Source organism: Acinonyx jubatus, chromosome A2 (genome assembly GCF_027475565.1).
Source record: "Acinonyx jubatus isolate Ajub_Pintada_27869175 chromosome A2, VMU_Ajub_asm_v1.0, whole genome shotgun sequence".
Classification (NCBI taxonomy): domain Eukaryota; kingdom Metazoa; phylum Chordata; class Mammalia; order Carnivora; family Felidae; genus Acinonyx; species Acinonyx jubatus.
The window spans coordinates 157,247,709-157,262,261 of NC_069383.1; the positions used below are offsets into that span (position 1 = coordinate 157,247,709).

The window sequence follows — 14,553 nt, forward strand, 5'->3', positions numbered from 1 at the left end:
CCAGGCTGGTTTCCGCTAATCGATTAGTCAATATCTAAGGTGGTGCGGGGGGGGGTGGGGGGGGCGGCAGATCTAAGATCCAATTGGCTTCGGACTTCGCTGGGAGGCGGGATGAATTCTTGAGAGGTGGCTGACGAGGTCTGCGGGCCACCTAGGAGCGCGGGAGTGAGGTAGCAAGCCCAGGCCACCTGCCCTACGAGATACGGCCTGGGTGCCTCTGTTCTCGGACTCCTGGGTGCTGCGGGTTGAGGTCTGGGTGCAGTGGTAGGGTCGGTGTCCTCGGGATGAGATTTGAGGTTTCCCAGGATTCGACGGGATCTCCGGGGGTGCTGTGGGGATCTTCGTAGTGATATCCGGGATCCTGAGATGAGAACAGGGGTCTTTACTGTCAGAATTAGGTCCCTGAGCTGATTGGGGGGAATCACTAGGAAGACCTCTGAATACCCAGGGCTGTGAATTTGCACTCCTGGGCCTAACTGAAATTTTCAGCTTTCGGAGGCGGCGTGGATGCTGGGGTCCAGAGAGCCTGAGATCTTGAAGGCTGACATTTGGAGAGATGGGGTTGGAGGTTGTCACAGGACTGTTCTGGGTCCTCCCCACTCCCATTCCCCGGGCTGGTATCCCTTGATCTCTGCTGGGTTGGCGGTGACCCTGGCCTTGAGCAGGCTCACAGGCTGAAGGCCATGGGGCAAAGGTAAAATTCTGAGCCACCCGGTGCCTCTTTCCCAGGCCTGCAGGATGGAGGAAAGTGGGAATCCAGGAAGCCTGATTAAGATGGTCCATCTACTGGTCTTGTCAGGGGCCTGGGGCATGCAAATGTGGGTGACCTTCGTCTCAGGTAGGCACCCTCCATCTGGACATCATGGGTGCCCAGGGTGGAGACAGGAATGGGGGGGGGGGTGGACCTGGAACCGTCCTAACAGGTGTGTGGTCCCTTGTACCCCACAGGCTTCCTGCTTTTCCGAAGCCTTCCCCGACATACCTTCGGCCTCGTGCAGAGCAAACTCTTCCCTTTCTACTTTCACATCTCCATGGGCTGTGCCTTCATCAACCTCTGCATCTTGGCTCCACAACATGCCTGGGCTCAGCTCACATTCTGGGAAGCCAGCCAGGTATGCGGGCTTGGGCTCCACTGCCCTCTGGAGACTCGTTCCCAAGACCCCACTGAGCACCCATGGCTATACCTTTGTGAGAACTAAAAACAAAAACAAAAACAAAAAACAAGCATCTGCACCTTCCTGGTGGGTACAAAGCTGGGCTCTGGATACCCTTGAGCAGTGCACAGCCTGCACAACCATCACTAGTAGCCCTGTCTATCCCCCAGCGTCTCTCTGCTGGCTGCTGCTCCCTCTCTTTTCCCTGGCTAGGCCCGTTGCCAAGTTGTGGTGACTCAGCTGGGTTGGGGCAGTGACCCCAGCTCATTGTTTAAAAACCAGCCCGACTGGGAATTTACAGTTCCCCACTCCCATCCACACTTTTTCCCAGCCACAAGGCAGGGAACCATCTCTGCATCTCATATTTCTCTATCCTGCCCTCCCCCTGCCCCCCCATTATGTTCCGCAGCTGTAGGCAGGTGAGGCCTGACAAAGGTTTCCAGAATAATCCCACTGAGACAGGGTAGGACTATCTGTAACTAGAATTTACAGGACTTTCTCTTCGCTCCCTGTGGGCCCAGTCTCGGCTTCTGAAGTCTGGGCGGGGTTCACAAAGGAGATGGACCCCGTCTTCGTCTCTCTTTGGGGGGGGGGAAGGTTATGGTGTTTTGTCTCTGTTTGGGAAAGAGAGGTTCTGCCCTGAGATGCCCCCAGTTTGGGGGAACAGGAAGGGAGGAGACAAGGCTGTGTTGTGGAAACTTCCAGTCTGGGTATTGGAGGAGGAGAGGCTCAGAAGGTGTTGGGAGGAACAGAGACAGTGATAGAGCCTTTCCTTAGGAGCTGCTGGCCTCAAGGGTTTGAGAGCCAGAGCTCCGTTTGGGGCCTCTAAACTGGGTTCGGGGAAGGAGAGGGAGGCCTTTGCTTTGACCTAATGCTGTCTTCCACCCTCTCTGGGCTTCTAAGGACGCAGGGGGACCCCTCCTGCCTCCTGCGCATGACTCACCTTGCCCTTCCACCACCCCGCCAGCTCTTCCTGCTGTTCCTGAGCCTCACGCTGTCCACCATCAACGCCCGCTGGCTAGAGCCCCGCACCACGGCCGCCATGTGGGCCCTGCACGTGGTGGAGAAGGAGCGGGGCCTGGGCGGGGAAGTGCCCGGCAGCCACCAGGGCCCCGACCCCTACCGCCAGCTGCGGGGACAGGACCCCAAGTACGGTGTCCTCCGCCAGATCTTTTTCCGCTACCACGGCCTGTCCTCCATGTGCAACCTGGGCTGCGTCCTGAGCAACGGGCTCTGTCTGGCAGGCCTCGCCCTGGGCCTCAGTAGCCTGTAGCACCCGCTGTCTCTCTGGCCCTGCTGAGGGCCCCGGTGTCAATAAACATTTCTTTGGAAACAGCTGCTGTCATTTTTCTCCCAACCGGAAAGCTGGCAGAGGCGGGGGCCAGGGTAGAGCTCCGCTACCTCCTTCACATGGCCTGATGATTCAGGATGTTACCATCACAGCCCCCAAGCTCTTCCCATAACAGGGCCCATTGACTGGGCTCCTCCGTGTGCCGGACACGGCGCTGACCGTTGCACAAACCGTGTCTTATTGTAACAATGGCTGGTTCTGATCCCTAGGGAACAATCGTATTTCCCGCCCCCCCCCCCCCCGACATCGGGGACGGCCACAGGACTTGCCAAAGCCACGGAAATGTGAAGAGTCACGGGCGTGGGAGCCCGTGCACGGTTAGCCACATTTTCCCCTTCACCACAATGACCAGGGTGAGTGAGAAGCACGCTTTGGATGTTGAGTGCCATGGAGATTCGGGGACTGCTTGTCACTGATGGATCCCACGCGGCCCTTCCTGAATCGTGCATGCCCGGCCCTCTCGTGATAGCCCTGAGAGAGAGCTACTACTGTTCCTAGAAGCAACAGGGGACCCAGAGAAGTGGCTTCAGGTGCAGTTACTGGGGTATGGATCCCAGCAAAGCCTGCAGATCCTCTCATGGCTTGGAGAAAAACTCTGGGGCCTCAGCTGGGCCTGGATGCCAAGTGTGTCCAGCAAGGGACTGCCCGGCTCTGAACCTCCATTTCCTTATCTGTAAAAGGTTTTAATTCTAAGGGCCCGGAAGTGTATTTTGCAGGGACTAGCCGGCTTTAGGGTCAGGGTTTGCACTTTACAAGCACTGTCTCCGATCAGAGCCTTCACACAGCGCTGTGCGGTAGGGACTCTTGTTATGGACCCCTGGACGGTTGGGGAACCAGGCCCGCGGGGTTAAGGAACACGTCCAAAGTGGAACAGAACTAGACATTGATGGAGCGGGGATTCGAACCCGACTCCAGAATCCACGCTCTTCACTTCTGTGCACGTAGTAGGCGCTCTACATATAGTTAGGAAAAATGAGAAGTTTATTGGTGACGGGAGCGCTCTAGACTGCTCCAAGCCTAGGACCACTTCCAGCCTCTGCTACCCCCTCCCCGCCGCCTCACGGCCCGGGCTTTTACAAGCCCCGCCCCGGACTCGGCCCCGCCCCGCCCTCTCCGGGGAGCGGCCCCTCCTCCCCCGCCTGGGCGGAGCCGGCGCGGGATCCGGGTGGCTGCGGGCAGCGGCGGTGGCAGCGGCGGCGGCTTGAGGGGTCGGCGTCGGGGCGGGGGCCGGGCCGCAGCGAGTTCGGAGGACGAACGCCCGCGGGGAGCGCCTCCGCCACGCGAGGTGACCCCTTCGGAGGGAGCGTAGCCTGCCCCGTACATCCGCTTCCCAGCAGGTCTGGGGGGCCGGGGGTTAGAGGGAGGGCCCGGGGCCCCGGGAACAAAGGCGAGCGGAGGGGGAACGCCTCTTCCCTCGCCCCCACCCAGCTGGGCTCCCCGGGGAGCGCTAGTGGGGCGCGGGCGGGGCGGAGAGTCCAGCTGGGAACCGGAGATGGGACCATATGGTGATGGGAGGAAGCTCCTGAGCCCTCCTGAGCCCCCCTGCACCGGCGGGGGCGCCCCGAATCCAGCAGAGGGACAAGGCCAGGCCCTCCGGGGACCCCCATCTAGTGCCGGGCGTGAGCGAGGGTGGGCAGATGGTCAGGAAGAGGTGGCACAGGCTGACAGGTGGGCTGGGGCTGGGGGGTGGGGTAAGGGCCCCAGCCTGGCGGCCCTGCCCAGCATGGGGAAAGGTTTCCTGCCACTTGTCTTCCCCTCCTCGAACTCGTTCTCCCGGAACACCGGGTGGGGCCCCGAGGGCTGGGCAGGAAAGCGCACAGGTTCGGTCCTCTTTTAAAATGGAAAAAAGCTCCACAGGCAGTTGAGAAATAGCTTTGCTAAGGGTTCCTCCGCCCGGGTGCCTTCCTTTCAACCAGGCCTCCTGGATCGCCTCCTTGTGTAGCTCAGGGAGTAGCCGTAGACAGCTGGGGAAACTGAGGCCTAGGGAGGCAGTGAGGGCTGAGGGAGGGTCCCTGACGCAGCTGAAGCAGCCCAGCTGTGGGGACAGATTGCCAGGAAAGGCAGGATCGGGGGTGGAGGGGTGGTGGTAGGGTTCTTATTGTGTGGCTTCCTTGGAGTTGGGGACTGTCACTGCAGCCTCTGCAGGCTGGGGCTGGGGCCTGGGTGAGTCAGCCCTGCCCGGAGGGAGACGGGCCCACCCCTTTGACAAACAGAAGGTGGCAGTACCCATTTGGGGGTAGATCTGGGCTTTAAGCCTGGACTGTGTCCACTGAAATCCCCCCTCCCTGTGGAGGTCAGGGAGGGGGTTAAACCCAGCTTTGGAGGGGGTGTCACGGCAGGTGTCCCTGCCAAAGTCAACACCCAGGCCCAGGAGCGGGGCGGGGGGGGGGGGCTCTATCCACCAGCTGGCAGGCCCCCCCTCCCCCCCCATCTCACACCTGGGCCCAGCCAGCTGCTCACTGTGGGGCAAAGTCCACACCTGCGCCTTCTGCAGGGTCTGGTTCCTCAGTGGCCACAGGAGGCACTCCATGTGCCCCCTACAACCTGGGCCCTTGCACTTGATAAACGTCCCCATTTTCCAGACGAGGACACTGAGGCCTACGGACAGCAAGTGACGCGTCGGAGGCCGCATAGCCTCCAAGTGGCAGAGGGAGGATTTGAATCCAGGTCTGGTGTATACACCGCAGCCATTCCTGGTGTTTTATTGTTCTGCAGGGCGACAGCCCTTCCGCCCCCAGCAGGCTCTCTGCCAAGATGGCATCGGCCGGAGACCCCCCCACAGGCCCACGGGATGCAGCAGACCAGAACTTCGACTACATGTTTAAGCTGCTACTTATCGGCAACAGCAGCGTGGGCAAGACGTCCTTCCTGTTCCGCTACGCGGACGACTCCTTCACACCTGCCTTCGTCAGCACCGTGGGCATTGACTTCAAGGTCAAGACGGTCTATCGCCATGACAAGAGGATCAAGCTGCAGATCTGGGTGGGCCGGGCAGCTGTTGTGGGTCTGTGGCAAAGGACGGGAGTCTGTCTGCGGGCCGGGAGGGCCTGGGATTCCTCCGAGGATGTCCATGATAGGGTGTGGGGCTGTGGGGAAGGGTCCAGAGTTGGGGAGGGGGCTTGGGGTAGAGGTGAAGAGGAGGAGGATAGTATCTATGAGATGAATTCATCAAGATGAGGGGGGTAGGCCCTGCCCTGTGGGGTCTGAGGGGCAGACAGTGCCCATCCAAGGCAGGTTAGATGTCCTGGTGACCAGCGGGGCAGAGGTTTGGGTACCATCGCAGGGGCGAGCCCAGGGTCCCCCCGCTGAGCCTCTGCGCTCTTCGGAGATGCTCTCCCTCCCAGCGAGGCTGCTGGTGATGATTGTCATGGTATTGAGCCCCGGGGTGTCTGCGTCAAGACCGCGCTCTCTGACCCTGGTCGCCACGTTGGTCTTGGAGACGAGGTCGAGGGAGCTTACAAGTCTGTGGGAGGCACTGACGCCTCAGACTGGCAATTCCTCAGGGGCAGGGCCACGTCTTCCGGCAGACGGGGGCTATGAGCACGGGGTGGTGCCCCGCTTGGGACCCTGCGGGGGGGGGTGGGTAGCAGAGTAGCACTTAGCCGCCTGACCCTGCTGTGTTCCTAGGACACGGCGGGCCAGGAGCGCTACCGCACGATCACCACGGCCTACTACCGCGGCGCCATGGGCTTCCTGCTCATGTATGATGTTGCCAACCAGGAGTCCTTCACCGCTGTGCAGGACTGGTGAGTGCTTGCTGACCACTGACGCCCTGACCTTCGCCCTCTCCCCCTGACCCTCAATCTCTAGCCTAATGGCCCTCACACTCCACAGGGCCACTCAGATCAAGACCTACTCCTGGGACAACGCGCAGGTCATCCTCGTGGGGAACAAGTGCGACCTGGAGGATGAGCGTGTTGTGCCTACCGAGGACGGCCGGAGGCTCGCTGATGACCTTGGTTAGTGCCCAGCCTGGGCCCCAGGCCCCGGACCCCTCAGACCAAACCCCAGTCCCCGCCCTTGGGTTCCAGGTCCAACCGCAGTCAGCAACCCTTTGCCCTTTGAGGATCTGCTAGGAAAAATACCCATATGTGCGGCACCTTCCGCATTTAATTTCAGAGAATTCAGTTACAGGTATTCCCCACCTCCCTGCTGCAAAACACTCCTGGAAATGTATCCTACAAACATCCCATGCATGTGGGAAGTGGCAAGGATATCGAGTCACAGCGCTGTTGGCAGGAGGGGAACCTCGGTAACCTCTTAAATGTCTCACGGTGGGGGAAGCAGCCAAACATAAAGTATAGTCACGTTGTGGAATACTACACAGCTGTGAAAAAGGGCGAGCACTTTCCTTATGCTCTGCTCTGGCAAGATCTCTGGGCTATATGCTTACTGTGGAAAAATGGGCTTGGCTGCTTCCTTTAGTCTGTGGCTCAGCAAGTGTTGTTGTTGTCATTTTTTAACTTTACTTATCTATTTTTTACATTTTATTTAATGTTTATTTATTCTTGAAAGAGAGAGAGAGAGACAGAGTGTGAGCAGGGGAGGGGCAGAGAGAGAGGGAGACACAGAATCCGAAGCAGGCTCCAGGCTCCAAGCTGTCAGCTCAGAGCCCATCACGGGGCTTGAACTCCCGAACCGCGAGATCATGACCAGAGCTGCAGTCAGATGCTTGACTGAGCCACCCAGGTGCCCCTGTTTTTAATTTTTTTAATGTTTTATTTATTTCTGAGAGAGAGAGGGAGACAGAGCGTGAGCAGGGGAGGGGCAGAGAGAGAGAGAGAGAGAGAGATAGGGAAACACAAAATCCCAAGCAGGCTCCAGACTCTGAGCGGTCAGCATAGAGCCCGACCCAGGGCTCTAACTCACGAACTGTGAGATCGTGACCTGAGCCGGAGTCTGATGCTTTAACTGACTGAGCCACCCAGGCGCCCCTCACGTAGGCTTCAAGCCCAGCGTGGAGCCCAGCACAGGGCTTAGACTCACAACCCTGAGAGATCATGACCTGAGCCGAAATCTAGACTTGGACACCTGAGCCACCCAGGTGCCCCATCAGCCAATCTTTTCTTAAAGGGCCAGATAGGAAATATTTTCAGCCTTAGGGTCTCTGTCGCCCCTCAGCTCTGTTTGAAAGCTACCACAGAAAATAACTGAATGAGTGAGTGTGACTGTCATCAAAACTTTGTTTATAAAAATAGGCAATGGGCCAGATCTTGCCTGTGACTTAAAGTTTTCTGACCCCTGCATTAGTGTATAAAAAGGGTAAGAATAAGAATATATATTTATGTTTGCCTGAAGAAACTCCAGGAGGATACAAAGGATCTAGTCACAGCAATGATCTGTGTGTGTCCGAGAACTGGGGGCCAGGGTACTAGGATGGAAGGAGGGCTTTTTCAGCCTACCTTTTTGAATCAGGTAAATGGAAATTTAAGCTCAAAGGGAATCTGGCCTGGAGTATTCTAGTATCCTAAGCCCTGCCTAGGACTCCCGTTGCAGGAGACGGTGTGACCACTGTAGGGGAAGGTGGGTTAAGGACCCAGACTCAGGAGCTAGAATCCCATTATGCAACCCACTAGCTGTGTGACCTTGGACACATCGCCTCCCCTCTCTGTGCTTCCATTTCTCCATCTGGGAAACAGAGTGAAAACTGTGCCTACTTCCTAGCGCTGTTAGAAAGATGAAATAAGCCAACACTGGCCCCGTTTGAACGTTAACTCGTATTATTTCTCGATCGGTTTGTGCTCTTGTGTTGGTGACTTCAGCCCTCTGGGCCCGCACTCCCTCTTGTGTGAAGTGGATTTAGTAACAGCCTCACCGCGTCAAGTTGTCGCGGGGGTTAAATGAGTTACGACCTACAAAGCAGGTATCACAGCCGGGCACGCACGTAGAATGTATCGTAATCTCAGCTAGCATGATTGTGAACTATTATTGATGCTTTGTACAAAAAACTCTAGGCACCATATAACAACCTGCAAATCCTAAAGTAGTTACTACCTGGCCCTTTACAGAGAAAGGTCAGGGACCCCGGACTAGAACGGTTTTCTCTCTCTCTCTCTCTCTTTTTAATTATAGCTCTGTCATTTTTAATTTTTTTTTAATGTTTATTTATTTTTGAGAGACACAGAGAAACAGAGTACAAGCAGGGGAGGGGCAGAGAGACAGAATCCGAAGCAGGCTCCAGACTCTGAACTGTCAGCACAGAGCTCGATGTGGGGCTCAAACCCACAAACCGTGAGATCATGACCTGAGCTGAAGTCAGATGCTTAACCAACTGAGCCACCTGGGCGCCCCTCTCTCTCTCTCTCTCTTTTTTTTTTCTTCTTCTTACCATCTGTTTGTTGGACAAACTGGGTCTTTGTTCTATGGAATATTTCCCATTTGAGATTTGCCTCTTTGCTCCCTCGCGGTGTCATTTAACCTGCTCCTTTGTTCCCTGTGTTTTCTGGGAGCTCTGGCTTTGGCTCTCAATTGCAGGTATGCTGGGGAGTCAGCTTTTGCTGCTGGGGACTAGATCCCCAATTTGCCCGGAACCGGGAAAAATCAGCTATGACCCAGCCATGGGCTGGAACACTTGGGGATGTTGCCCACACCTTGCAGAGAACATCTGGGGGGGGGGGGGTGGGTGTCTGTACCTGGCATTAAGTTTCAAATATTGACATACAGAGCAGGAGGCAGAATTTGACCCCAGTTTTGTAGGGAAAAGAATACACACATGGGGTACCTGGATGGCTCAGCGGTTAAGCGTCCGACTCTTGATTGCGCTTCAGGTCAAGATCTCACGGTTCGTGAGTTCAAGCCCTGCGTCCGGCTCTGTGCTGACAGCGCGGACCCTGCTTGGGATTCTCTCCCTCTCTCTTCTCCCTGCCCCTCGCCTGCTTGCACTCTCTCTCTCAAAACTTAAAAAAATTAAAAAAACCACACATGCAAGCACGCACACACGCGCACACATACCCCCTGCAGACCCAACCCCAATGATTGTGTATTTATGTTAAAAAAATATATAGCGGAAAGCTAAATATCAAGACACCAATAGTAAGTGTTTCTCAATGATAAAATCACAGGTTGCTTTTCTGTCTTGGTAGTTTTCAGGAGTTTCTAACTTCTTCCGTGGATTTCTCCACTGAATATTTATAATCAGCAAAAAAAAGTATTAAAAAAAAAACTAAGATTGTTGGAGACAGAGCTGCACGCAGATAAGGAAATGCCAGTCTTGCTTAGGAGGACAGTGGAGTGACACTTATGATCACGAGGCTTGGAGTAAGAGATCTGAGTTCATGCTCTGCCTCTGTCATCCGTTCGTTCGTCCATTCATTCATTCATTCATTCAGCAAGTAGTTTCTGAGCACCTGCTCTGGGCCAGGCACCAGACGAGGCAGACGGAAATCCTGCCACCTTGGAGCTGGCATTCCAGTAGCGGAGACGGATAGTAAATGGGTAATCACACACGTAATTACTTAATTACAATTACATTTTTATAGTGCGGCATGACAGGTGCTGGGAGAGGCCTGTCTGCCCGGTGCTGTGTGCATAGTATGGTGGGTGTTTGAATCCCTGGCCCAACTTGGCAGGTGTGGTGGGTGCGGACATATCGGGGACCCCTAGGCAGAGCCTGAGCCAGCCTTCCGGGGTGCGGGAAGCCTTGTCATGTACGTGTACGCCCTTATTTTTAGGTTGACAGCCCGCTTTTTGTAGCCGAGGGACGACAGGCAAGTCCCCAAAGTATAGTTACTACCTTCCACGTTTGGGAGGACAAGTTTCGTTTTGTTTTGTTTTTTGTTTTTCAAGTTTATTTATTTATTTTGAGAGAAAGTGAGAGGGAACAGGGGAGGGGCAGAGAGAGAAGGAGAGAGAGGATCCCAAGCAGGCTCCACACTGTCAGCACAGAGCCCGACATGGGGCTCAAACCCCCGAACCGTGAGATCATGACCTGAGCCAAAAATCAAAAGTCGGATGCTTAACCGACTGAGCCACCCAGGTGCCCCAGGACAAGCTTTTTTAAAATGAGAGACAGGTATGCTGGTCACTCTGATGCTAAGAATATATTCAGGGACACTTGGCTGGCTCAGTTGGTAGAGCATACGACTCTTGATCTTAGACTTGTGAGTTTGAACCCACGTTAGGTGTCGAGATTACTTTAAAAATAAAATGCTAAAAAAAAAAATCCTGGGGGGCCCGGGTGGCTCAGTCGCTTAAGCATCTGACTTCAGCTCAGGTCATGATCTCACGGTTCATGGATTCAAGCCCCGCGTCGGGCTCTGTGTCTCCCTCTCTCTCTGCCCCTCGCCCACTCATGCTCTGTGTCTCCGTTCCTCTAAAATGAATAAGTGTTAAAAAAACATATATAAAGGACCCTCGTGTCCTCCTCCCCAGAAGGACTCAACCAGCGTGTCTTCCCTCCTGAGGCCCAAGGTGGGACCGTAGGGATATTTATCATCATTTATTTATTTAGATCCAAAATATGTATTTCGTGTTTATTAACTATCGTCACTTAAGCCAGGCGGCCTGGGTGTGAATCCCAGCTCTGCCGTGTGATACCTTTGGATGAGTGGCTTTTCCTCTCTGTGCCTTGGTTTCCTCATTTGTAAAATGGACTCTAATAGCACGAACCTCAGAGCATCATGAAATGAGTCAGTTTGCAGAAAATGCTGAGAAAAGCGCTTGCCATAGTAAGGTGACGTCAGCACTGCTTATTATTATTATTATTATTGTTGTTGTTGTTATTTAGTATTATCCTTATTACCATCTTTAGCCCGTTCTGTGGGTCAAGAACGGTATGCATCACGTACACCCCTGGGAAACCTGCCGTTCCTTACGTGCCTGCTGGGCACCAGAACGTCACCTGCGGCCACTGCTCTGTGACAAGGAGATTCTTAGAATAGTCCCCACGGGGGGCTGCCGCCACAGGTCTTATCAGCATCAGCGTTGTTCCCATCCTACCGATGAGCAAACTGAGGCTTCGAGAGATCGAGGTGCTCAGCCAAGGTCCCACGGCTGCACGAAGGGCAGACCTGGGCTCGGAAGCCATGTTTGGGTGATGCCACAGCCCGGGCTTACTGGTGTTCCCACCCTGTGTCCATCCAGGTTTCGAGTTCTTCGAGGCCAGTGCCAAAGAGAACATCAACGTGAAGCAGGTCTTCGAGCGCCTGGTGGACGTCATCTGTGAGAAGATGAATGAGTCCCTAGAACCCGGCTCCGGCCCGGGCAGCAATGGGAAAGGCCCGGCCTTGGGGGACACCCCACCCCCCGAGCCCAGCGGTTGCAGCTGCTAGAGATGGCCCCCAACCCCTGTCCACCCCTTCCTGCCTCGGCAGGGACTGTGACTGAGGCATGAGCCACAAGGGCTGTTGCTAAGCTCAGGGCACCCCCTTCCCTCCCCCCAGCTGTCAGCCGCCCCGACTCCCGCATGGCTCATCTTCTCGCCATGGCCGCCAACTTGCCCAAAGCAGCCTTATCATGAGCTCCAGACCCTGGGGACTCTGCACGGCAGGCGGGGTCTGGGGATGTTGACGTGCGCGAGCCTGCTGCTTTTCAGCCATTTTAATGGAGGCAGCAAGGGCGGCCTGTCCCACCCCGTCTGGAGGAGGGGCATCCACAGTGCCTTCTGGGTTAGAACTGTTCTCGTCCATTCTGTGTTGGGCGTTGCCTGGAATTCACAAGCTGGTTCGTTCGTCTTCTCCCTCCTGCGGTGTGAGTCCTCAGAGTTCACCCTCGGAGATGTGGAAGGCAACTCCTTTCTCAGGGTCCCCCGGGGTGGTCCCAAGCCTGCCTGTGAACCTCCTCAGACCTCAAGCTTCCAAGGCGGGGAGGTGATTCTGGCCCGCACAGACCCTTCCCTTCTGGCCTGCAGATCGGCTGCCTGTGAACACAGTATTAAAGCAGGTTTTCCCATTGTAAAGGGACAGGAAATCAGAGCCCCACCCCCCAGCACCCCCCCTGCCCCCCCGCCGGCTTCAGGGACCCCAGAAGTGCCTTCTGAGCTTCCCCAGTATTCCACATCACCCACAACCCTGCCACTGTTTTATTCTATTCGCTAGATCTCTGATCCCTGGATTGAATTCTAGAATTATGGGCCGCATCAGGCTGGGCAGAGAATGGCCCAACCCTGGGTGTTCCTGCCTGGGACTTTTTGCCAGGAGTTAGCCTCAGAGCCAGGAGCCCCGGCCCTCCTGCCCATACCTGCCTCTCCCAGACCCCGTTTGCCCGGCGATGTTTTAAGCAAGGTCTTTCCACATCCTACATCCTGCTAGAAAAGGAAATTGAGCAATGTTCCTATAGCCTGCTCTTGCTGGCAGCTTGCCGACGGAAGGACTTGGGCTCTTCCCCATCGAGGACCCTTGAGGACCCAGAGTCCATTTCCTGAGTCACATCAGTGGTGGGGCCCAGTGATGTGATGCTTCCTACAATGGAGGCGTCCCTCTAAGGGAGGCTTTAGGGTTGGGCAGAAGAGGCAAGAAGGCAGCGTTGTGCAATGGTTACTGCCACATGGGATTCGTAGATACGGCTCGGGAGGGGCAGGCTGATGGGGGCGGGCTGGAAATCAGTCTCCCCGGTTGACTGGGGTCCCCAGCCGGCAGGGAGGCTCCTGCTGGGAGGTTATGTGCAGTTTGAGGATCTACATCTGGACCTCCATCCCCCACCCCAACTCAGTGTCCCTCCTACCCCCTGAAGTCCGAACTCCGGTGGCATGGCACCTGTTTGGGCCCCGGCACACCAACTAGCCTCCCATAACTTGACAGGCCCTGTGAGGATGGCCTGAACAGATGGTTCGTGTTCCACTCCCAGCCCCTGACACCAAAATGACTTCCTGGAGCCTTAAAGATCTCAGCCTCCTCCTGCTGGAAGTTCAACTTAGCTCTTCCCTTTGTAGAAGCTGTGGATTGAATTTCTTTCTAGAGGGCCCCGTTCATCCCATTGCCGAGGGCTGCCCTTAAGAGCTTTCAAAGCGAGGGTAGCTTTGTAAGCCAACACATCAGACAACAGGGGTGAGACGGACAAGTTTCTGGAAACACGCACAGAGAGTTGGGGGAACGTTCGGGGCAGGAGTCAAAAATGTTAGTTGCTCTAGCGTAAAAGAGAAATTAAGGCAGCTAGGAAAAAGCCTGTTAAGATGCATCATGGTCTATCAAGAGTCTGTCGGCCAGCCCACTTTCTCAGGCTGCTGCCAGAAAACAAAACAAAAAAAAACCAAAACAGTGGACCAGACTGCTGTTATTTAAAGGGGCGGACCAACCTGTGTCTCGTACCTGACGTGGGCTAAGCCTTGTGTTTATACAAGATTTTTGAACAGTTCAGCTTTGAGTAGCCCTGAGACAGCGAGCTGCCTCTGGGTTTTCTCAAGACTAGGTTTATGTAGGAGAGGGATTTTTTTTTTTCTTTTTTGGCTTGTTTCTTCTAAAAATAATGCAAGTGGTTATTTTATAATTTTAGGTGGGAGGCTTAACTCACGATGGTCTCTGGGGAACCGCAACCAATGTCCTCGAAGATCACGGGCAGGGGGACGGAGATTTGTTGAGTTTTACAAACCAAAACGAAGCCAAAAGCTGCGGGAAAGCCGCTTCTCCGGGGAGAGTGGAGTCGGGAGAGGCCACGAACCGGCTTCTCGCCTCCATCCGGAAACACGACGGAGGGAGCTCTCGGCTCGGTCATTTGTATTACTGGATGTGGTTCTCCTGTGTAAGCGATTCTTTGATGTCCACTCGGCAAGATGAGCACTTTTATCCACAAGAGAAAATAAAGCCGTTACGCCCAGATGCCCTTGTTCTTGTATTTCCATTAGTGAACCGTGGTTTCCAGGAAGAGAGGGGTTGAATCAGCCAAGTAGATGCTTGGTCGAGGGCCGTGCGTTCTGCGGCAGAACCTGAATCAGGCTAGGGAGGCTCGGGTCTGGGGCTGCCTCTAGCCAAGGTTCGTGCCCACCACCTGGGCCCTGGAAAGTTTGCTGTGTGGTGGGGAGGGGCGGGGGGGGGCGAGGTAAGACATCTGTCCTCCCCGCTGCAGCCAGAGGGAGCCCGTGAATACCCGGGTCGAGGCAGATTGCTCCTCTCCTCA

General features: G+C 55.4%; 2 protein-coding genes across 8 annotated transcripts; both read left to right on the top strand.

Annotated features, from left to right (window-relative positions):
• Positions 1–8: 8 nt before the first annotated feature.
• On the top strand, positions 9–2,487 carry TMEM205 (transmembrane protein 205). Of its 6 annotated transcripts, none has more exons than XM_053219877.1 (4): positions 9–138; positions 730–838; positions 949–1,112; positions 2,122–2,487. In XM_053219877.1, exons 2-4 carry the CDS (start codon positions 739–741, stop codon positions 2,425–2,427), a joined length of 570 nt encoding a protein of 189 aa, XP_053075852.1. In that variant the 5' UTR covers positions 9–138; positions 730–738; the 3' UTR covers positions 2,428–2,487. The 6 variants fall into 6 exon arrangements, with proteins under 6 accessions (XP_053075852.1, XP_014937621.1, XP_014937622.1 ...); XM_015082135.3 differs by having other exon boundaries at positions 51–170; XM_015082136.3 differs by having other exon boundaries at positions 121–250.
• A 1,166-nt stretch (positions 2,488–3,653) lies between these two features.
• On the top strand, positions 3,654–14,255 carry RAB3D (RAB3D, member RAS oncogene family). 2 transcript variants are annotated; one of them, XM_027050107.2, is made up of 5 exons: positions 3,654–3,842; positions 5,221–5,487; positions 6,133–6,251; positions 6,340–6,464; positions 11,587–14,255. In XM_027050107.2, exons 2-5 carry the CDS (start codon positions 5,260–5,262, stop codon positions 11,772–11,774), a joined length of 660 nt encoding a protein of 219 aa, XP_026905908.1. In that variant the 5' UTR covers positions 3,654–3,842; positions 5,221–5,259; the 3' UTR covers positions 11,775–14,255. The 2 variants fall into 2 exon arrangements, with proteins under 2 accessions (XP_026905908.1, XP_053075854.1); XM_053219879.1 differs by having other exon boundaries at positions 3,664–3,790.
• Positions 14,256–14,553: the final 298 nt, after the last annotated feature.

Bases quoted from the DNA above. Each gene is read 5' to 3' on its own strand.
- TMEM205 (XM_015082133.3), top strand. From the start codon at position 367: ATGAGAACAGGGGTCTTTACT. The intron at 388-729 runs GTCAGAATTAGG...CCTCTTTCCCAG, and splicing joins TGAGAACAGGGGTCTTTACT to GCCTGCAGGATGGAGGAAAG. The intron at 1,113-2,121 runs GTATGCGGGCTT...CCACCCCGCCAG, and splicing joins CATTCTGGGAAGCCAGCCAG to CTCTTCCTGCTGTTCCTGAG.
- RAB3D (XM_027050107.2), top strand. From the start codon at position 5,260: ATGGCATCGGCCGGAGACCCCCCCACAGGCCCACGGGATGCAGCAGAC. The intron at 6,252-6,339 runs GTGAGTGCTTGC...CACACTCCACAG, and splicing joins TTCACCGCTGTGCAGGACTG to GGCCACTCAGATCAAGACCT. The intron at 6,465-11,586 runs GTTAGTGCCCAG...GTGTCCATCCAG, and splicing joins GAGGCTCGCTGATGACCTTG to GTTTCGAGTTCTTCGAGGCC.